At 52.5% G+C, this 23,150-nt stretch overlaps 1 protein-coding gene across 3 annotated transcripts; it reads right to left on the bottom strand.

Moving 5' to 3' along the window:
* Positions 1-4,811: 4,811 nt before the first annotated feature.
* Positions 4,812-22,294, bottom strand: LOC140719405 (BICD family-like cargo adapter 2). Of its 3 annotated transcripts, none has more exons than XM_073034036.1 (8): positions 21,315-22,294; positions 16,384-16,578; positions 14,761-14,874; positions 13,163-13,309; positions 11,898-12,077; positions 7,888-8,015; positions 7,376-7,496; positions 4,812-6,645 (listed from the first exon to the last, which is right to left on the bottom strand). In XM_073034036.1, the coding sequence occupies exons 1-8, from the start codon at positions 21,573-21,575 to the stop codon at positions 6,490-6,492; spliced, it is 1,302 nt and encodes a 433-aa protein (XP_072890137.1). In that variant the 5' UTR covers positions 21,576-22,294; the 3' UTR covers positions 4,812-6,489. The 3 variants fall into 3 exon arrangements, 2 of the variants coding, with proteins under 2 accessions (XP_072890137.1, XP_072890138.1); XR_012096904.1 differs by having other exon boundaries at positions 6,511-6,645; positions 7,376-7,489; XM_073034037.1 differs by lacking the exon at positions 16,384-16,578.
* Positions 22,295-23,150: the final 856 nt, after the last annotated feature.

The raw sequence follows: 23,150 nt of genomic DNA, 5'->3' as shown, positions 1-23,150 counted from the left end.
AGACTACAGCCCCCACAAACCTCTTGTGATCCCGTGCGTTGACCCTTTCCCTATCAGTCTGTGATGCAGCCTACCGAGATGCTTCTACAGAAATTTGCTGGAGTTTTTGGTGACATACCGGATCTCCTCAAACTCCTGATAAAGTTGAGCTGCTGGCATGCCTTCTTCACGATGGCATCGATTTTTTGGCCCCCCAATAGATCCTCTGAGATATTGACGCCCAGAATTTAAACCTGCCCACCCCCTGACCCCTCCATGGGGACTGATGGGTCTTCTAAATTGAGATTCTTGATATTTACAAGGATGTTGCCTGGATTGGGGAGCATGCCTTATGGGAATAGGTTGAGTGAACTTGACCTCTTCTCCTTTGAGCGACGGAGGATGAGAGGTGACCTGATAGAGGTGTATAAGACGATGAAGGGCATTGATCGTGTGGATAGCCAGAGGCTTTTTCCCAGGGCTAAAATGGCTGACACAAGGGGGCATAGTTTTAAGGTGCTTGGAAGTAGGTACAGAGGGGATGTCAGGGGTAAGTTTTTCACCCAGAGAGTGGCAGGTGCATGGAATGCATGGCCAGTGGCAGTGGAAGAGGCAGATGCAATAGGGACTTTTATGAGACTCTTAGATAGGTACATGGAGCTTAGAGAAATAGAGGGCTATGCTGTAGGGGAATTCTAGGCAGTTTCTAGAGTAGGTTACATGGTCGGCACAACATTGTGGGCCGAAGGGCCTGTAATGAGCTGTAGATTTCTATGGTCTATGTTCTAAATTCCCAACGAAGTTCAGACTTCATTCCTTGATTTAGCAGACACACCGTTTGTTCTGCGACACTACTCGACCAGCCAATCTATCTTATTCCTCTATGACTCCTTATCGCCGGCTGAGGTTCTGCCAACGACAGTGTCAAATTTACGCTTGAGCTGTGCCTGGCCACACAGTGACAAGCGTGGGGAGAGTAGTGCAGCCAGCTAAGAGCGCCTCCTTGAGATGGGCGAGTGTTGAAAGTCAGTGAGGGGGGAGATGTTATTACTGATCCACGCTGTCTGTGATCTCCCGAGGAGGACGTCAAGGATTCACTTGCAGAGGCCCAGGTTTTGGAGTTTGCTGATTATTACTGAGGGGATGAATGTGTTGAACGCTGAGCTGTAATTAATAAACAGCAGCCTGATGTAGGTATTGCTAAAGTCCAGATGATCCAAGGCTGAGTAGAGAGACAGTCAGATTGCATCTGCTGTAGACCTATCGTGGCAATCGGCAAATTGCAGCAGGTCCAGTTCCTGGCTTAGGCGGGAGTTAATTCTAACCCCTCAAAACACTTCATCACAGTGGTTGTGAACGCCACTGGGTGATAGTCATTGAGGCAGATCACCTTGTTCTTCTGGTGTGATTGTCGCCCTTTTTAAGCAGGTGGGGACCTCAAACCACTGTGGTGTGAGAGATTGAAGATGTCTCTGAATGCTCCCTCCAGCTGGTTGGCGCAAGTTTTCAGTGCACTGTCCTACCAGGTACACCATCAGGGCCTGACGCCGTGTGAGGGAGGGAAAGAAGAGGGAGAGGGAGGGAAGATGGGAAGGAACGTGGGAGATAAGGGAGGAAGGGATTGGAGAACAAGGGAGGTGGCTGAGGAACATAGGAGAGAGGAGGAGTTGGTTGGGGGGAAAGAAAAGGGAGGGTGAGAAGGGATGTGTGAGATGGGGAGAGAAAGGTTGGAGAATGAAGGAGATGGCTGTGGGAGGCAGGAGGAAGGTAGGGAAAGGAAGGAGAGGGGAAGAGGGAAGGAAGGGAAGTGATAGATTGAGAGTTGCAGGAGAAAGAAGGTGATGAGAGGGAGGTATGAGGGGTTCGGAGTGACGGGGAGGAAGCTGAGGTTGCAGAGGACAGGGAACATTGAGGCATATTCCCCGGTGGGACAGTGCCTGCACATCATGGTCCCCCCACCCCTCAGGTGCGACGTGCCTTAGTGGGGTAGTGTGGAGGGCGTTGTTTGTGAGGAGTCATCTAGCTAACCCAGATCTGTGTGGAGATCGAGGGTCTTGCAGCCCTGAAACAAGCCCTTCGGTCCAGCTGCTCCCTGCTTACCCACCCACACACCATCCTGTTCCGTACCCCGCTCTACCTTGGAGATTCACTCTGGCTCCACCACCCCCTTCAGTCAGTTCGTTCCAGGTTCCAACACCCACTCTAGGGGAAAATATTCCCCACCCCTCCTCTAAACTTCTCCCCCTCAAACCCTCTGGGTTTAGATGCCAACTGATCACCCCTCCCACACCCAAGCTGAGATGCTGTGTATAACCCGGATGTGCAGAGAGGCTGATAGGCTGTTTCTGGGCACCATCCGTCCCACTGACTCACTCCATCACAAGACAAAGGTAAAATAATTTTATTGAGATAACTGCTTATTAAAGAACTATGTGTCTGTGTATAAATAACAGCAGGAGCTGCATAATCCAGTGGATTGAATCCAATCCATCAATAATATGGACAATAACCACATTGGTACATAACATCCAAGGTGAGTTTGGGACTCCTTCCCAATCCCTCCCACTGTCCACACTCCCAATGGGACCCCACCCCTTCCCAATCCCTCCCACCGTTCGCACTCCCTATGGGATTCCATCACTTCAAATTCACTCCCACTGTCTACACTCCCAAATGACCCCACCTCTTCCCATTCACCCCCACCATCCACACTCCCAATGGGACCCCACACCTTCCTTCCCATTCACCCCCACCATCCACACTCCCAATGGACCTCACCCCTTCCTATTCACTCCCACTGTCCACACTCCCAATGGGACCCTACCCCTTCCCATTCACTTCCACTGTCCACACTCCCAATGGGATCCCACCCCTTCCCATTCATTCCCACTGTCCACACGCCCAGTGGAACCCCACCCCTTCCCATTCACTCCCACTGTCCACACTCCCAATGGGACCCCACCCCTTCCCAACCCCTCCCACTGTCCACACTCCCAATGGGACCCCACCCCTTCCCAATCCCTCCCACTGTCCACACTCCCAATGGGACCCCACCCCTTCCCAATCTCTCCCACCGTTCGCACTCCCTATGGGATTCCATCACTTCAAATTCACTCCCACTGTCTACACTCCCAAATGACCCCACCTCTTCCCATTCACCCCCACCATCCACACTCCCAATGGGACCCCACACTTTCCTTCCCATTCACCCCCACCATCCACACTCCCAATGGGACCCTACCCCTTCCCATTCACTTCCACTGTCCACACTCCCAATGCGACCCCACCCCTTCCCATTCACTCCCACTATCCACACTCCCAATGGGACCCCACCCCTTCCCATTCACTCCCACTGTCCACACTCCCAATGGGACCCCACCCCTTCCCATTCACTCCCACCGTTCGCACTCCCTATGGGATTCCATCACTTCAAATTCACTCCCACTGTCCACACTCCCTATGGGACCCCACACCTTCCTTCCCATTCACCCCCACCATCCACACTCCCAATGGACCCTACCCCTTCCCATTCACTTCCACTGTCCACACTCCCAATGTGAGCCCACCCCTTCCCATTCATTCCCACTATCCACACTCCCAATGGGACCCCACCCCTTCCCATTCACTCCCACTGTCCACACTCCCAATGGGACCCCACCCCTTCCCAACCCCTCCCACTGTCCACACTCCCAATGGGACCCCACCCCTTCCCAATCCCTCCCACTGTCCACACTCCCAATGGGACCCCACCCCTTCCCAATCTCTCCCACCGTTCGCACTCCCTATGGGATTCCATCACTTCAAATTCACTCCCACTGTCTACACTCCCAAATGACCCCACCTCTTCCCATTCACCCCCACCATCCACACTCCCAATGGGACCCCACACCTTCCTTCCAATTCACCCCCACCATCCACACTCCCAATGGACCTCACCCCTTCCTTCCCATTCACCCCCACCATCCACACTCCCAATGGACCTCACCCCTTCCTTCCCATTCACCCCCACCATCCACACTCCCAATGGAACCCCACCTCTTCCCATTCACCCCCACCATCCACACTCCCAATGGGACCCCATCCCTTCCCTTTCACTCCCACCGTCCACACTCCCAATGGGTCCCCACTCCTTCCCATTCACTCCCACTGTCCACACTCCCAATGGGTCCCCACCCCTTCCCATTCACTCCCACTGTCCACACTCCCAATGGGACCCCACCCCTTCCCAATCCCTCCCACTGTCCACACTCCCAATGGACCTCACCCCTTCCTTCCCATTCACCCCCACCATCCACACTCCCAATGGAACCCCACCTCTTCCCATTCACCCCCACCATCCACACTCCCAATGGGACCCCATCCCTTCCCTTTCACTCCCACCGTCCAGACTCCCAATGGGTCCCCACTCCTTCCCATTCACTCCCACTGTCCACACTCCCAATCGGTCCCCACCCCTTCCCATTCACCCCCACCATCCACACTCCCAATGGGACCCCCATCCCTTCCCTTTCACTCCCACCGTCCACACTCCCAATGGGTCCCCACTCCTTCCCATTCACTCCCACTGTCTACACTCCCAATGGGTCCCCACCCCTTCCCATTCACTCCCAGTGTCCACACTCCCTATGGGATTCCATCACTTCAAATTCACTCCCACTGTCCACACTCCCAATGGGTCCCTACCCCTTCCCATTCACTCCCAATGGGTCCCCACTCCTTCTTCCCATTCACTCTCACTGTCCACACTCCCAATGGGACCCCGCCCCTTCCCATTCACTCCCACTGTCTGCACTCCCAATGGGACCCCACCCCTTCCCATTCACAACCGTCAGAACACCCTCTTTCCACCCACAGACGGAAGCTCACCCTGAAAGTAGCCGCGCAGGTTGATACCGCGGTGAAGAAGGCAGTCGGGGCAATGAGTCTAAGAGCCAGGAAGTCATTTTCTGTAGCTTTATAAAACTGAGATCTGACAAGCCCCATCACGCGCAGACGCCCTCCCAGGTCGGGAGGTGTCAATATGCCCCTGGACCCAGACATGCAGTACCAGCTCTGACCAGACGGTGGTGCTGTGGCGCCGCTTTTAAAACCCCTCTTAAAGAGATTTAACTTTCATGGCTGGAGTTGGAGATGGGTCCAAATTGAGGAACCATCCTCGCCTATGTCCACGAAGCCTCATGTAACTGGGATCCACAGTAAATTAGCCACTCGGATTCAGAATCAGCTTGCCCTTAAAAGACATTGGGGTGGTTGATGAGACCATTGCCATCTCCCAGAGGGATCTCAGGGTCCCTGAAAGTAGTCACACAGCTCGACGGTGTTAAAGAAGGAAAATGAGGCAAGAGGAACTCTAAGTGAAAGTCATTATTTGCATCTTTATAAACCTTTGGTCAGTATTGTGTGTAGTTCTAGTCGCCCTGTCACAGGAAGGATGTGGAGAGGGTGCAGAAGAGATTCACCAGGATGCTGTCTAGATTAGAGGGCATCAGCTAAATTTGGTTTGTTTTCTCTGGAGTGGTGGAGGCTGAAGTGGAGTTTTATAAGATTATGAGAGACATAGTTTAAAGAGAGCCAGTATCTTTTCCCCGTAGTGTCAAACTGTCCAATACCAGAGGGCATGCATTGAAAGAGAGTGGAGGGAGGGGAATATGCATTTTTACAGAGAGGGGCAGAGAGAAAGAGGGGACACAGAGAGGGAGGGGGCAAAGGGAGAAAGAGAGAGAAGGGGATGGACAGGAAGGGGGGCAGAATGAGAGAGGGGGAAGAGAGAGAGGGGACAGAGAGAGGGGGTACAGAGAGGGGGAACAGAGAGAGGGGGCAGTAAGATGGGGCAGAGAGAGAGGGGTACAGAGAGAGGGAGATAGGGGGAGAAAAAAGGGGAGAGGGAGAGAGGGGGGACAGAGAGAGAGGAGGGGTACAGAGAGAGGCTGATACAGATGGAGAGAGGGGTACAGAGAATGAGGGTGAACAGAAGGGTGGCAGAGAGGGAACAGAAAGACAGTGCAGAATTGGTCTGCTCTCTGGTGATGTGGTGTTTAAAAAGCTGTCAAGACAAATTGATGTGCAGGGAATGGAGGGATTTGGACCACGTGCAGGGCAGAAGGGGTGAAGTTTATTTTAGCATTGTGTTTGGCAGAGACGGACCCTGTGCTGCACTATTCTACATTCTCTGAGGCCATTCACTGATTCCTTGTGCTCCACCCAGTCCCGGGGGTGGAGGGGGGGTGCGTATGCTCTGAGATAGTGGGAGCTTATTGTCCTAGAGAGGCTGCCTCAAGGGCTTGTGATGCCCCCCTCAGTCAGCCTGCCTGGGCAGACCAGCGACAGCGACTGTGACTTTTCCCACTGCTCCTCCAGCGGAAGAGAGTTTAATGCAGGAAGCAAGTTAATGGATTATCGGTGGCTGGCCTCTGGTTTGGGAGTCTCTCTCTCTCTCTCTCTGCCCCCATCTAGTCCCAGATTCCATCTCGTGTGTGAGGGAGTGGGCGCCTCCCACTCCTCCTATCACCATCAGCTCCTGCGGAAGAGGGAGAGGAATCGGTGGGGGTCCCAGGTCAGGCTAGGGTTGGGAGCCAGGAGACTTCTCCCACCCCTGGGGGGCTCCGACCCCACCTCCTGCTGCTGCTGGGCCTCCAACTGCTGTGTGAGGATCACCTGTAGGTCTTCCTGTGGGGAGGAAGATGGGGAGAAGAGGGAAGGTGAGAGGGGTGGGGGAGCGAATAGGGGTAGGGGTAAGGGATGGGGAGGAGGAAGAGAGGTGAGAGTTAACAGGGAGAAATGGAGGAGTGTGGCCGAATTCGGGGAGAATGGGGAGGGGAAAGGTGAGTGAGGGTGATAGATGTGGTGGAGGAGAATCAGATGAGAAACATTTTCGTTACTCCCTTCTCAACCATAGCCCCCTGGCCCTGACCCCTGGGACAATCACCTCATTTCAAATGAGGGCCCCACCCTCAGTTTTTTCCTCCCACTCTCCACCACAACCACTCAGGGGTTGCAACCCCTACGGGACCCCACCCCAGACCTGGGATCTCACCCAAACACCCCCCACCTTTAACTTGGGGCACAGTAAGGGATGGATTGAGGGAGGGGGAAGGGTTGGGGGTGAGGTAGAGAGGTGGGATGGGGAGGGATTGAGGTGGGAGGGACAGGGTCAGGCAGATGGAGGGAAGTGGGGAGACGGCGCACACTCGCCTGCCAAGCCACCAGCTCCTGGGTGGGGAAATGCTTTGGCAGGGGAGCGGAGGGGAGGGGAGGAGGTAGGATAGGTGTGTAAGGTAGGAGGTCTGCACCCACCTGCCAGGCCACCAGCTCATGAGCGAAGGGGGATACAGATGGGGGGGGGTGCAGAGTGGAGGTCAGGGAAGGACAGAGAGGTGAGGAGGGGTTCCACACTCACCTGCCAGGCCTCCAGCTCCTGACTGAGCTCTACCTTCTGCCGCAGGGTTTGGAGAAGCTCCCGGCTCAGGGAATCTCTCTCTGTCTGAACCAGTCGCAGTTCCCGTTCCACCTCCTGTTTCCTGTCCACAAGGCCAGGGAGAGGGGGGGAGAGGGGGGAGAGGGGGAGGGGTTAGACGAAGTGGGGATTATTGCCACACGCACAGATCATGAATGTACAGGTGTAATGACAAATGACCAGCAGTTCATCGACACAGAGACGCAGCATTTGGGAGGGGAGGGGAGGGGAGATAGAGGTGTGAGGTGAGAAGAAAGTGAACGAGGCAGAGAGAAGGAAGAGGGGACGAGGAGGGGAGAAGGAAAGGAAAAGGAAGAGAGGGGGAGGAGGAGGAGTTGGGGCAAAAGGAGTGGGGGGGAGGATTGGGGGTTGGGGCAGGGTCATGATTGGGAGTGGTGGGGTGGGGTTGAGGAGAGGAGGAAGGGTTCAGTTGGCCCAGCCGGATCTACACTCACTTGTGAATGGCCTCGTCACGGGAGTGGATGGCCTGCTGTAAGGCCTGGTCAGGGTTGCTGGCACAGATTGCCTGCCTCAGCCCTCGGGCTTCCTCCTCCTCCTCTCCCCGAGGGGACAGCTCCTCTGCCTGTGGTCAGTGGGGAGAAGACAAGGTCAGTATGCTCAATAACCGTCCACCATTCATTCATTCCTTCCTTCCCACCTCCGGCTTCTTCACCGCCCCCCCCCCCCCCCCACTCCGCGTCAATATTCCAGAGCAGAGTGAGGTCAGTGTGCTCAGCAACTAACCCCCTCCCCATTCATCTTCCTCTCTCTCATCTTTGTTCACCCTCCCCACTCGGTCCCTTTAATCTGCTCCCAAACTCCACACTCCTGTCACTATCTCCTCTCCATTTTCTCTCTCTCTCCCTCCATCAATATCTCCCTTTCTGTCTCTCTTTCTCTCTCCTTCACCTCTCTCCCAAATGCCTTCACATTTACCCCCTTTCTCCCCACTCCTTCATGCCCCTCCCTTTCTTCCTTGCTCCCCATCTGCCTCTCTCTCTCTTTCCTCTTCCCCTCTACCTCTCACCCTCTCACTCTTCCCCCTCTACCCCATCCTTTCTCCCTCTCTCACCCTTTCCCCATTCTCTATTTACCCTCCCCTACCTCCATCTGCCCCTTGACCCTCTCCCTCTCCTGCCACCAGCCTACCACCAACATCAGTATCTCCTCCCACTGAGAATGAGTGACACTCACAACTACTCCCTCTCTACCTCCATCCCCCCTCATCCCCAAGTTTCCCTCGCCACCCCCAGGAGGGCGGGCCAGAAGGGAACAGCAAAATCCCATACTTCAGCCCCGGGAGGTTTTTGAGGGGAAGGAGAATGAGGAAAGGAGAATGAGGGGAAGGAGAATGAGGAAAGGAGATTGTGGGTGAAGTATAACAGGGTGGGGAGGGGGGAGAGAGGGAGGTGGGAGGGGGATGTTAGGGAGGGAGAGGAGAATGGGAGTAAAAGGGGGAGGGAAAGGAGAGGGGGAGGGGTTGGTAGGGAGAGCCGATTGATGAGAATGCAGAGGGAGGGAGGATGGCTCCTCAACGAGGGAGTGTGTAGTTGGATTCTGCTGCTTTGTACATTTTCCAGGAGAGTGCACCAAGGTAGCCGGGTCAAAGCTGAACAGGACAAACAGCTCCGCCACTCAGTCAGATCACGGTTGATCCAGACTTGGACTCCAGTTCACCCACCTGCCTTTTGCCCAGAATCCTCAATTCCCATGCTAACTGTGTGCTAAACAGAATTAACTGTGTCCCTGGGCAGAGAAGATATTTCATGCCACAAGCTGGTGCATTGATTTACCCCTGTACAGGGTTGCTCAGGCCATGTGTCAGAATCCCGGGTGGGGAAACAGAGTGTCCGATACTCGGACTGGGTGGGGGACGGTTGTTGGGTGTTGAGGACAGTATGTCCGATGCCCAGATGCAGAGGTGGAGCCGCAGAGGGTTGTAAATTCAGCCAGCTCTATCATGGGCACAACTCTTCCCACCATCGAGAACATCTTCTAAAGGCGATACCTCAAAACGTTGGCATCCATCATGAGGGCCCTCATCACCCAAGACATGCCCTCTTCTCATTGCTACCGTCAAGGAGGAGATACAGGAGCCTGAAGACACTTTATAAACAGCTTCTTCCCCTCCGCCATCAGATTTCTGAACCGACAATGAACACTACCTCACTATTTTCTCTCTCTTTTTTATATATATAATATATTTCTTATTGTAATTTGTAGTATATTTTACTACGTTGAGTTCAACGCTGGCTGGCAACTCCTGCTGGTGCCAATCTGTATCGGTCTCTGCCATTCCTTTGGTTTCATCAGCTGTGTAGTGAGGGGGAGCTTGCTACAATGGCGACAGCTCGCTCTCCACATCGTACTGCCCCGGCTCGCGTGCCGATGGATGGGGCTGCACCAACACCATAAACACAGAAAACGCAATACTGTACTGGCTTGCGTATCGACGCAACACCCAGGGTTGGCCGTGACCAACCAAGGGCTCGCTATGTATTGGACTGTAACTACTGCCAAGAAACAACAAGTTTCATAACCTGAGTCAGTGATAGTAAACCCGATTCTGATCCGGAGGACAGGGGTGCTGGACGCCCAGCCTAGGTTAAAGAAAGTACTTTGCAAAGGGCTCAGTTTGACAACAATATTTACACCATCTGCCAGATAGTTTCAGAGTAAGGAAATGCAAATTTAAAGGCGATTAACCAGCTAATCTGGAGAAATATATCGGATTAACTGCCAGCCTGTCCCCTGTGAAAGAGATGTGGTCACTGGTTAATAGATTATCTGTGCAGACAGTTTACTGATTAGGTACTGTCAGCTCCTTTCCCCAGCCGGTCTCTGCTAATTCAGCTCCCTGAGCCTGAAAATCAATCTATATCTCTATATTCATATTCATATTCATGTCCCCTGCTCTACTCACTTTACCCTTAAGACTGTGAGGCTAAGCACAGCTCCAATGGCATATTTAGGTTTGCTGATGTTGCCACCATTGTTGTCTGAATCAAAGGTGGTGGTGAATCAGCATATAGGAAGGAGATTGAAAATCTGGCTGAATGGTCCTACAACAACAACTCCTCATTCAACAAAACCAAAGAGCTGATTATTGACTACATGAGGAGGGAACTGGAGCTCATGAGCCAGTCCTCATCAAGGGATCAGAGGTGGAGAGGGTCAGCAACTTCAAATTCCTTGGCTTTATCATTTCAGAGGATCTGTCCTGGGTTCAGCATGTAAGTGCCATACGCCTCTACTTTCTCAGAAGCTTGTGAGGGTTCAGCATGTCATCTAAAACTTTGACAGACTTCTGTAGATTTGCGGTGAAGAGTATACCAGCTGGCCGCATCATGGCCTCCTCTGGAAACACCAATGCTCTTCAACAGAGAAGTCTACTAAAGGCAGTAGGTACAGCCTAGTCCATCACAGATAAAGCCCTCCCCACCATTGAGCACATCTGTAAGGAGCTTCACAGGAAAGCAGTATCCTTCATCAAGGACCAACCATCCAAGACACGCTCTCTTCTCGCTGCTGCCATCAGGAAGGAGGTACAGAAGCCTTAAGTCCAACACCAGCAAGTTCAGGAACAGATATCACTGTTGAGCATCAGGCTCTTGCACCAAAAGGATAAGTTCCCTATGCTGAACTGATTCCACAACTTATGGACTCACTTTCAAAGACTCTACATCTCATGCTCTCGATATTTATTGCTTATTTATAATTATTATTAGTAGTATTTAGTTTTTTTTTCCTGTATTTGCACAATTTGTTGTCTTTTACACTTTGTCTTGTTTTGCACGATTTTTCATTGATTCTATTGTGTTTCTTTGTACTTTGTACAGCGAATGCCCACAAGAAAATTAATCTCAGGGTGACATATACTGTGTGTACTTTGATAATAAATTTACTTTGAAGTTTGCAGGTCTATAAAACGCTGGTCAGGCCACATCTGGAGTATTGCATTCACTTCTGGTCGCTCCCTTAGAGGCAAGACATGGAGGCTTTGGAAAGGATGCAAAAGAGGTTCACCAGAATGCTGCCTGGATTAGAGAGCACATGCTATAACTTGGGGTGCTTTCTCTGGAGTGATGGAGACTGAGAGGAGACCTGACAGAGTTTTATAAGATTGTTAGAGCAATAGGAATAGCAGAGATTTCTCCACAGGTTTGAGATGTCCAATACTCGAGGAAGTGGTTGAGGCAGGTACATTAACAACATTTCAAAGACGTTTGTAAAGATACAGTACATGGATAGGAAAGGTTTGGAGGGAATTGGGCCAAACAAGGGGAAATGAAACCAGGTTAGATGGCGATGTTGGTTAGTATGGACTGGTTGGGCCTAAGGGCCTGTTTCTGCACTGTATGACCCTGTGTTGGGACATCCAAACCCTGAACCTGTAATGGTCTGGACCCTGTCACAAACCGGTGGGTTATTGGACACCGAGGGAAGAAGGCCCCCAGGAACCTACCTGTACATGGGAGAGAGAGAGGGTGTCTGGCTCCACGGCTGCCCAGATCTCAGAGTGTAGCGAGTCTTCAAGTTGAGGCCTGTGCCGGACCCTTGCCTCCTCCCGCAGCTCTCGCAGGGCCTCCTTCAAACTCTCATTGGACGACTTGAACTCCTCCAGGTCTCTCTGGGCCTGACGTACCTGGGATGGAGAGCGGACAGGAGACCCCAGTAGTGAGTTGTATCTCAAATAGCAATGAGATGGAGTACAGAGAGCTTAGTGTCGTGACCTTCCACTCGGTGTCAGCAAAACAGAAGAGTTGGTCTTCGACACCAGGAAGAGCAGGGCGGTGCACAGGTTCCTGTCTACATCAACGGGGCAGGGGCCGAGAAGGTGAAAGCTTCTATTTCCTGGGAGTGACCATCACAAACAGCCTGTCCTGGTCCAGCCACTGAAACATCACAGCCAAAGAAGGTCATCTCTACTTCCTCAGAAGGCTAAAGAAATTCGGCATGTCCGCCTGGACCCTCATCTACCATAGAAAGCATCCTATCCAAGTGCACCACTGCTGGGTACAGCAACTGTGACCGTGAGAAACCGTAAGGTTGTGGACACAGTTTAGCACATCATGGGAACCAGCCTCCCCTCCATGGACTCGACTATGCTTCTCGGTAAAGCAGCCAGTTTAATCAAAGACCCCATCCACCCCAAACATTCTCTCTTCACCCCTCTCCCACCAGGCAGAAGATACAGAAGCCCCTGTATCACCAGGCTCAAGGACAGCTTCAATCCCACTGTTATCAGACTCTTGAATGGACTCATGACCTCACAATCTACCATGTGTTGATCTTGCACCTTAATGTTTACTTCCAGTGCACTTTCTCTGTAGCTGTTACACTTTAATCCGCAGTGTTATTGTTCTACCTCAATGTACGCTAATCTAATCTGTGGGAAGGCAAGCTGTTTGCCATATCTCAGTACATGCCACGATACGGCACAGTCCTGTAGCAGTTAGCTTGACACAATTACAGCTCGGGGCATTCCGGAGCTTGCAGTTCAATTCCGGCACCGTTCTGGAAGGATTCTCAGTAGGCCCTCTCTGCGGGACGTGTGGGTTTCCTCCTGCTTCCTCCCACGGTCCAAAGACATACCGGGTGGTCCCATGATGAGGTCATGGTGAATCGGGGTTTTGGGGTTGCTGGGGCAGCACGGCTCAAAGAGCCGACCCTATCCCTAAATAAATAAATAACCCCGTTGCAGTTCCCCGTGCCCGTCCCGCCCCTCACCTGCTGCTGCTGTCCCTGGCTGATCCTCTCCAGAGTGCTGAGCTGGTCCTGGAGAGCCTCCTGCTGTCTGCGCAACTCCACGTTCTCCTGCGCCAGGCTCCGCGTCTGGTCCTGGGACTGTCGCACCTGTCCCGCCAGCTCCTGGTTCTGCCGCAGGGAGGGGAGAGGAGAGAGCTGAGTACCAGGGTCGGCGGGGGCGAAGGAGACCCGTGCCCTCCCCACACCCCATCCACCTCCCACCCCTCCAGCATTGCCTGGAGGGGTGCAGACAGACAGTGGAATGCAGATAAACAGAAAGACAGACTGATAGATGAGGAGACACAGACAGACACACATTCAGACATCACCCTAACCCTGAAAACCCCCACTAACCCCACCCTCACCCTCTGTTCCCCCAGGGTTCAGAAACCGGCCTGTATTTTGGGGAGAGTGCGGTGTCTACGGACGGTGTTTGGACCGTGCACTGAGGGCCATCATGGGCTCCATTTTTGGTAACTGGTGTTTGGGCAGGCGTCTGTATATTGGGGAGAAGATGCTGCCTCACATTCTGGAAGCCATGTTTCTCCTGTGTACTTTGGGGTCTGTACAAGTAGATTATGTATCGAAGGGAGGGGGCCATCTAGTGTTTTGGGGGCTGCATTTGCTCTGTGTAATTTGGGGGGCACAGTCTGGGCAGGTTGTATATTGGGAAGAAGATGCTGACTCACGTTTTAAGGGCCAGTGTTTGTCCTGTGTGTTTTGGGGTCTGTATGAGCAGGTAGAGTATTGGGGAGAAGGTGTTGGCTCGCGTTTTAAGGGCCAGTGTTTGTCCTGTGTGTTTTGGGGTCTGTATGAGCAGGTAGAGTATTGGGGAGAAGGTGTTGGCTCGCGTTTTAAGGGCCAGTGTTTGTCCTGTGTGTTTTGGGGTCTGTATGAGCAGGTAGAGTATTGGGGAGAAGGTGTTGGCTCGCGTTTGGGGAGCCGCGTTTCGGATCGCAGGCTCATTCAAGTGCCCGACCACTGGCCCCGGGAGTGTCGGGGCACTTCGGACGCAGAATACGAGCTGCAATGCAAGCTGACCTCACTGGTGGGATCACGGGCAATAGGATTACACAGACACAGACAGAGCTAATGCTTGTGGCTGCTCACAGACGTCTCAGCTTCTCCCGAGCCCCTACTGGTGATCTCGCCACCCCAGCATGCTGGGTAACATGGGAGAGGGTGAACACCTCACCTTCGTCCACTGTCCTGTCCCGCCCGCTCAGGGGGAGGGTGAGAGGGAGGGAGGTAAAAGGGAGCAAGGTGAGGAGAGGGAAGGAGGGGTGGAGAGTGGGAGAGAATGGGTGGAGGGGAGGGGGAAGATGGTGGGGTAGGGAGAGGGAGGGGTAGAGGGGGGGAGTTGGTGTAGGGAAGAGGAGGGGGAAAGAAAGGGATGGGTGAAAGGTAGGGAGAGAGAGAGGAGGGGATAGAGGGGACAGGGGGAGGAGAGAGTGGAGGGGGAAGAGACACACACAGATGCAGAGTCTCAGGCAGACGCAGACAGCCACATAGAAACAGACAGATACAATCTGGGCGGGTGGGGAAGGTCACCCATCTCTACCCCATCCTGATCTGCTCACCTCTGCCTGCAGGCTCTTTATCTGGGCCAGCTGCTCAGAGTGCAGAGTCCGATCCTGCGAGGCTTCGTCCCGGGCCTGGAGCTGGTTCCGCAGACACTGCAGCTCCCCGTTTGTCTGCCGGGGGTTAGTGGGAGAGAGCAAGAGAATCTCGGTGTCAATGGGAGGTCTAACTCCACCCCGTAAACAGTCTGCTGACCTTCCCCCCAGCACAGACATCTCACCCTGTCCGGTCCAACTGAGCTGTGCTGGGACGTCCCAACCTGTTTGATCCAATCCCACTGACCTCATCAAACAAGGGGCTGGGCTCGAGTCTCCCTGCGATGAGGGTCTTCAGTTATGAGGGAGGAGAGAGAGAGAGACTTCCCTTCGACCATCGGACCCAGGGCCAGCCGGCACAAACCTAATCGCTGCAGTTTAGCAACACTTTGCGCTAAAATGGACCTTGTTTTTGATCTAATTGTGCTCTTTCTTGTAAGAATTGTGCCCAATTTCTGTTTATTTGATTTTTCCCCGCTTGCAAATGAGTATGGAGGGCAGAGAGAGGGGGAAGGAGAAAGACAAAAGGAAAAGGGGAAGATGGATTTGGAGGGAGAGGGGTGGTGGAGAGAGGAGAGCAGAGGGGAGAGGGTAGGGTAGAGAGGGGAGGGTGGAGAGAGGAGGGGGAGAGGAAGGGCAGGGGAAGGGGAGGGGGAAGGGGAGGGGAGAGGAAGGGGAGGGGGAGATTGGGGAGAGTGGAGGGGGAGGGGGTGGAGAGGGGATATTGGGGAGGGAGGGAGAGAGATGAGGGAGAGTGGTAGGGTAAGAGAAAGGCAGAGAGAGCAGGATCGGAGAGAGGGAAGGATGAAAGAGATGGGGAGTCAGCACAATACCCAGGGCTGGAGGTATTGTGTGGTGGGGTGTAATGTCCCTGTAAAGTCAGCCTCCCCTCAGAGTGGGAAATACCTGTGTCCTTGGTCTTCCTCACAGAGGGAGGGGGAGGTGGAGGAAGGAATACGTATGTGTCCCAGGCAGGGGTGTGTCCTTCACCTCCGTTGGGGCAAGAATCCTGCAGTACAGGTGGAGTGACATTCCTTGGAGAGCATCTCTCCTCCCTTCTCACCCTCGACAAGGAGACTCAGGACAGCACAGCTCACGAGTGTGTGGGGGTGGGGGAGAAAGCATGTCAGACAGAGAGAGCATGATAGAGAGAGGGAAAGAGTGAGTGAAGGAGACAGTGAAAGAGAGAGTGTGACAGGGAGCAAGAGAGGGAAAGAGTGAAAGACAGAAGGTGTGAATGAGAGGGGGGAGGGAGAGAGAGAGGGGGAGGGAGAGAGAGAGGGAGAGAGAGAGAGAGAGAGAGAGAGAGAGAGAGAGAGAGAGAGAGAGAGAGAGAGAGAGAGAGAGAGAGAGATCTGAGCACTGTGTCTATGGACCTTTACCCTTCTCCTAGGGCTCTCAGTCCATCAGGAACTGAAGAAACTCCACCTCCTCCCTTTCCTCTACCCACTCCTCTCTCCCTCCTCCTCCCCACTCCTTCTCTTACTACCTCCTTCCTCAACTCCCTCCTATTCCCCATCCCCACACACTCCCCCTCCCACATCCCCAGCCGCCCCCCCCCCCATGCCGCTCCCCAATCCTCCCCACCTGGCCGAGCTGCTCCTCGAGCCACTGTTTGTGCTGGGCCAGCTCCCTCGCCTCCCTCCACTCTGCTTCTTGGCGCTTCCTCAGGGTGGCCCCCTGCTCCCTCAGTTCCCTCTCCAGCTCTGCCAGTCGCTCCTCCCACTCGATCTCCCGAGCCTCCAGCCTCCGCCTCTGTTCCACTCGCTCCTGATGTAGCCGCTGGGGGTCGGGGGTCGAGGGACAGAAGGGGAACATATGTCAGCTTGCCAAGCTCCTGACCTGCTCCTGGGCCTGCAAGGCCATGGGATATAGGAGCAGAGCAAGGCCATTTAGCCTATCTAGGCTGCTCCCCACCCAATTGTGCTGGATTTAAAACCCCAATGCTTAACTCCCCTCACTAATCAAGAACCCATCAATCTCTGCCCTAAATACACTCAATGACGTGGCCTCCAAAGCCATCCGTGACAGTGAATTCCACAGATTCACCATGTTCCCACTGAAGAAACTCCTCCTCATCTCTGTTCTAAAAGGACATTCTTCCACCTTGAGGCTGCGCCCTCGGGTCCCAGACTCTCCCGCTGATGGAGGCATCCTCTGCACGTCCACTCTATCCATCCCTTCCAGTATCTGGGAAACTTCCAACAGAATCACCTCTCCTTATCCTTCTGAATTCCACTGAGTAAAGGCCCAGAGCCATCAAATGCTCCTTAACCCATCCTGTGAACCCCTTACGGGGCCAACACATCCTTCCTTAGATACGGGGCCAAATCCTGCTCACAATACTCCAAACGTGATCTGACCAATGTCTCACAAAGCCTCGGCAACACATCCTTGTTTTTACAGGGTCACACTGCAAGGAGACGGGCTCCTTGGCCCTCCTGATCAGAATTTCCATCTAAGTTGGTCCCATTGGCTCACATTTGGCCCACATCCCTCCAAACCTTTCCTAACCACGTATCTGTCCAAGTACCTTTTAATGTACCTGCCTCAACCACTTCTCTGGCAGCTGGTTCCATATCCCGACCGCTGGGTGAGTAGGTCACACCTTAGAATCCTTTTCAATCTCGTCCTTCTCACCTTAAACCTGTGCTCTCTGGTTCTTGATTCCCCAACCCCAGGGAAAACACTATGTTCATTAACTCTATCTATGTCCCTCATGATGAGATACACCTCAATAAGTTCACATCTCAATCTCTTATTCTCCAAGGAATAAAATCCCAAACTCTCTCCATAACTTAGACCCTTGAGTCGCTGAAACAGTCTCCTAGATCTCCTCTGTACTGCTTCCAGCTCGGACCAAGACTAAGCACAATACTCCAACTGCAGCCTCACCAACATCCTGTACAACTACAACATAACATCCTAACTTTTATACTCGTTGTATTGACTGATAAAGACCAGCCTACCAAATGCTTCTCACCCCCTGTCTCTCTGCCTCCATTTTCAGGGACTCATGTACTTGTACCCCTGGGTCTCTCTGTTCCCCCAAACCCTGCCGCTCACAGTGCAAGTCCTGTACCCTAGGGTCTCTCTGTTCCCCCAAACCCTGCCGCTCACAGTGCAAGTCCTGTACCCTAGGGTCTCTCTGTTCCCCCAAACCCTGCCGCTCACAGTGCAAGTCCTGTACCCTAGGGTCTCTCTGTTCCCCCGGACCCTGCTGCTCACTTCGCAGGTCCCACCCACCCTCATTTCTCTTCCAAAAATGTAACACCTTGCACTTATCCAAACAAAACTCCATTTGCCATTCCACGGTCTGCTTCCCCACTTGATTGAGATTGTCCCAGCAACCACCTTCACTGTCTACAAAGCCGTCTATTTTGATGGTGTCTGAGCACCCACATCCCTTGTATATTCTCAACCAAATCATCAACAAAGATCTCAGAGTGAGCCCCTGGTGAATGCCTCTGGTCACAGGCACCCAGTCGAAAAATAACCGTAAGGCATGGGAGCAGTATTAGGCCATTCGGCCTGTCGAGTCTGCTCCGTTATTCCATCATGGCTGATTTATTATTCCTCTCAACCCCATTCTCCTGATTTCTCCCCATAACCTTTGATGTCCTTACTAATCAAGAAACTATTGTCCTCTACTTTAAATACAGCCAATGACTTGGCCTCCATAGCTGTCTGTGGCAATTAATTCTGCAGATTCGCCACCCTCTGGCTAAAGAAATTTCTTCTCATCTCTGTTCCAAAGGGTCATCGCCCTGGTCCTGAACTCACCCACTATAGGAAACATCCTCCTCACGTCCACTCCATCTAGGCCTTTCAATATTCAGTAGGTTTTAATGAGATCACCCCACAATGTTCTAAACTCCAGTGGAGTACAGGCAGAGAGCCATCAAACATTCCTCGTATGTTAGCCCTTTCATTCCTGACAACATTCTCGTGAACCTTCTCTCGACTGTCTGCAATGCCAGCACATTTTTCTTAGATAAGGGGCCCAAGAGTGCTCACAATACCCTGTGCAGTCTGACCGCTGCCTTATAAAGCCTCAGCTCTTGTATTCTAATCCTTTTGAAATAAAATGCCAATGTTTGCCTTCCTTACTGTTGACTCATCGTGCAGGTTAATCTTTAGGGAATCCTGCACATTAACTCCCAAGTCACTTCGCACCTCTAATTTCTGAATTTTCTTCCTGTTTAGAAAATAGTCCTGTTCAGAAAAGAGGACATGATTTGAGAGTTAGGAGGCAAAAGTTTAGGGGTAACACGAGGGGGAACTTCTTTACTCAGAGAGTGGTAGCTGTGTGGAACGAGCTTCCAGTAGAAGTGGTAGAGGCAGGTTCGATTTTGTCATTTAAAGTAAAATTGGATAGGTATATGGACAGGAAAGTAATGGAGGGTTATGGGCTGAGTGCAGGTCGGTGGGACTAGGTGAGAGTAAGCGTTCGGCACGGACTAGAAGGGCCGAGATGGCCTGTTTCCGTGCTGTAATTGTTATATGGTTATATAGTCTACACCTTTATTCTTTTACCAAAGTACATGACCATGCACTTCCCTACTGTGTATTCCATCTGCCACTTCTTTGCCCATTCTCCTAATCTGTCTAAGACTTTCTGTAGACTCCCTGCTTCTCAATACTGCCTGCCCCTCCACCTATCTTTGTGTCATCCACAAACTTGGCCACAAAACCATCAATTCCGTCATCCAAATCATTGACATCTAACGTGACCCCCGTACAACACCACTAGTCACTGACAACCAACCAGAAAAGGTCCCCTTTGTTCCAGAATCAGGTTTGACATCACTGGTACACGGCATGAAATTTACTGTTTTGTGGCAGCAGCACATTGCAATACATAATAAAAACTATAAGCTACAATTAGATGTAAAATATAGTCGTGCAAAAAGCAGAGGGAAAATAATGAGGTAGTGTTCATGGATTCATTGTCCATTCAGAAATCTGATGGCAGAAGGGAATAAGCTGTTCCTGAAACATAGAGTGTGTGTCTTCAGGCTCCTGTATGTCCTACTTGATGGTAGAAGAGGGCATGTCCTGGGTGATGAGGGTCCTTAATGATGGATGCTGCCTTTTTGAGGCATCGCCTTTTGATGCTGGGGAGGCTGGTGCCCATGATGGAGCTGGCAGAGTTTACAACTTTCTGCAGCATTTCCCACCCGTTCCCTCCCGCCAGTCAGCCAATCTTCTTTCCACGCTGGTATCTTTCCAGCAACACCATGGGCTCTTATCCTGTCTAGCAGCCTCATGTGCAGCACTTAGTCAAAGAACTTCTGAAAATCCAAGTAAACAATGTCAGCTGTCACAAGAGAGTCTGCAGATGCTGGAAATCCGGAGTAACACACACAAAATGCTGGCGGAACTCAGCAGGTCAGGCAGTATCTATGGAAAGGAATATAGAGTCAACATTTCAGGCTGAGACCCTTCATCGGGACTAGAGAAGGTTCCTGATGAAGAGTCTCAGCTTGAAACATCAACTCTTTTTTCCTTTATTCCCTTCAGGAAAAGGAAGTTGAAGGAACACACACCAGTGCTTATCAGAGATCTGCAGTGGAAAGGGTGAGCAGTTTCAAATTCCTGGGTGTCAACCTCTCTGAGGATTTACCCTAGAACCAATTCATTCACAAAGAAGCAGAACAGTAGCTATGTTTTATTAGGAGTTTCAGGAGACCTGGTATGTCACCAAAGACACCAGCAAATTTCTACAGGAGTATCGTGGAGAGAATTCTAATTCGTGGCATCACCATCTGGTATGGAGGGGCAATTGCACAGGTTCAGAAAAAGCTGCAGAGAGTTGTAAACTCAGCCAGCTCCATCATGGGCTCTAGCCTCCCCAGCACTGAGGACATCTTCAAAAGGCGATGAATAACAGATTGTGGGAGTGGGTTACAGGCTGGGATCTGATCTCTGGGTTAAGGGGGTTTATATATAGAATAATAGATTCCCGAGGAGTAGGTTACAGGCTGGGACCTAGTCCAGGGGTTCGGTGATGTATATATTGAATAACAGATCCCCTGGTGCATGTTACAGGCCTGGGTGTAGTCCAGGTTCAGTGATTTATTTATTAAATAACAGATCTCGCGGTGTGCATTGCAGGCTGGGACCTAGTCCAGGGGTTAACAGTATTTATACATAGAAAAATAGATCCCCAACAGTGAGTTACAGACTGGGATCTAATCCAGGGGCTTAGGGTGCTGGTGGGGATTATATATCAGATAACAAATCCTTGGAAGTGGGTTACAGATCAAGATTTATTAAAGGGGTTCAGGGGGAGGGTGGTTATATGTAGATAATAGATCCCCTCTCCCTTGTTCCAGCCCTGTTGCAGGGTCCTGGACTGATTTGTTGATGAATCTCCTCCCTCTCAAACCACACCCTCCCACGTGCCACAACAGCACTGTTCCGGCCACTGGGTCCTCCCTGTCACTGTCACCAGTGTCCTTCCGTCCATAACCTTCTCCATACCCAGTCCTTAGGCCATTCGGCCCCCTACTGACCTGCAATGCCTCTTCTAGCTCCTGCTCCAGGATCTCCTTCTGGTGGCCCAGTTCCTGGCTCCTCTCCAGCAGGGCCTTGCCCAGCTCGGCCGCCAGGTACAGGTCCTGCTCTCGCTGCCTCAGCGCCGCCCTCAGCTCTTCCTCCTCGCCCTCTACCTCGGTGCTGGGCCTGGGCATGTATGGGCCCATCCGGCTCAGTGGGAAGGGGTACAGCCCCTCTTCCAGGCTGGGCGAGGGGTCCGGAGCCTGGGGCAGATCCATCGTCCGCAGTTACTGGCTCTCCGTGCTCCCCCCCCCCACCAACTGGGTCAGGCAGAGGGACAAGGGTGGGGTTATCAGTGAGGCTCCAGTGTTTAGGGAGAGGGGTTACAGATGGATCCTTTTCTTAGTCCTCTTCCTCCCTCACTCCCTTCCTCCCCTCATTTATGCTCTCTTCCTCTTTCCCTCCACTTACTCCTTCATTCACTCTCTCCTTCCCTCTTCCCTCCTTCCTTCACTCTCCTTCACGTTCACTCTCTTCCTCCCCCTGTCAACCTCCTCCCTCCCCCTTGTTCTTTCTACCTTACTCTCCCTCGTTCACTCTGCCTCCATCCTCATCTCTAAACCGTTCTCCCTCTCCCACCTTCTTCCCTCTCTTTCAACTGCCTGACACCTTCTGTCTCCTTTTCCTTAATCTCTCTCTCTTACCTCCTCCCTCTCTTCCACACCCCTTTCCTCTCACCTTGCACACTCAACCTCTCCCTCTCTCTCACCTCTCTCTTTCTCTCTCACACAACCCCCCCTTCACTCTCTCTTTTTCCCCTTTCCCTCCCTTCCCTCTGTCCCCTCCCTCTCTCCACTGGGACCTTCAACGGACAAATACCTGAAACATAAACAGCGTAGAGAAAATGACAGATCTTCTCCCCAATGGCAACCCAGAGCACACTAACTGTGGGATGGGGCAGCAAGGAGGGTGAGGGGAATTGCTGTGGGATGGAGTAGTGAGGAGGGAGGGGGGATTGATGTGGGATGAGGTAGTGAGGAGGGAGGGGGATTGTTGTGGGATGAGGTAGTGAGGAGGGAGGGATGGGGTAGTGAGGAGGGAGGGGGATTGTTGTTGGATGAGGTAGTGAGGAGGGAGGGATGGAGTTGTGAGGAGGGAGGGGATTGTTGTGGGATGAGGTAGTGAGGAGGGAGGGATGGGGTAGTGAGGAGGGAGGGGGGATTGTTGTGGGATGAGGTAGTGAGGAGGGAGGGATGGGGTAGTGAGGAGGGAGGGGGGATTGTTGTGGGATGAGGTAGTAAGGAGGGAGGGATAGGGTAGTGAGGAGGGAGGGGGATTGTTGTTGGATGAGGTAGTGAGGAGGGAGGGATGGAGTGCCAAGGGAAGTTGCTTCAAAGGATGGAGATCATGGGAGGGGCGGTGAGAGATGGAGTGTCATGGGAGCGGATGATGAGGGACGGCGTTTCATGGGAGGTGATAGTGAGGGACGGTAGGATGGGGTGTAATGGGAGGGATGGTGAGGGATGGAGTGTCATGGGAGGGGGCAGCGAGGTGGGAGGAGCACGATCCCTTCTCATTCTCCACACTCTCTATCACACACTCTCCCTCTCCATCAAGGTCTATCGCTCTCTCTTGCACTTCCACTTATCCCCTCTCTCGTACACTTTCTCTCTCTCTTACACACTCTCCCAATCTCTCTCTATTGTACTTTCTCTCTCCCTTTAACACTGTATTTAACTCTTCCTCCCTCAGTCGTGCTTTCTCTTTCACTCTTCCTCTTCTGCGCTCTCTTCCCCTTGAAAGCTTTCTCTATCACACTCTCTCTTTCCCTCCACTCACTCACTGCATAGCTT

The sequence above is a fragment of the Hemitrygon akajei genome, chromosome 31 (assembly GCF_048418815.1).
Source record: "Hemitrygon akajei chromosome 31, sHemAka1.3, whole genome shotgun sequence".
Lineage (NCBI taxonomy): Eukaryota > Metazoa > Chordata > Chondrichthyes > Myliobatiformes > Dasyatidae > Hemitrygon > Hemitrygon akajei.
This window is presented reverse-complemented; position numbering and strand designations above follow the sequence as displayed.

Bases quoted from the DNA above. Each gene is read 5' to 3' on its own strand.
- LOC140719405 (XM_073034036.1), bottom strand. From the start codon at position 21,575: ATGGATCTGCCCCAGGCTCCGGACCCCTCGCCCAGCCTGGAAGAGGGG. The intron at 13,310-14,760 runs GTGAGCAGATCA...TCCCTGCGGCAG, and splicing joins TAAAGAGCCTGCAGGCAGAG to AACCAGGAGCTGGCGGGACA. The intron at 7,497-7,887 runs GTGAGTGTAGAT...CCTTGTGGACAG, and splicing joins CGTGACGAGGCCATTCACAA to GAAACAGGAGGTGGAACGGG.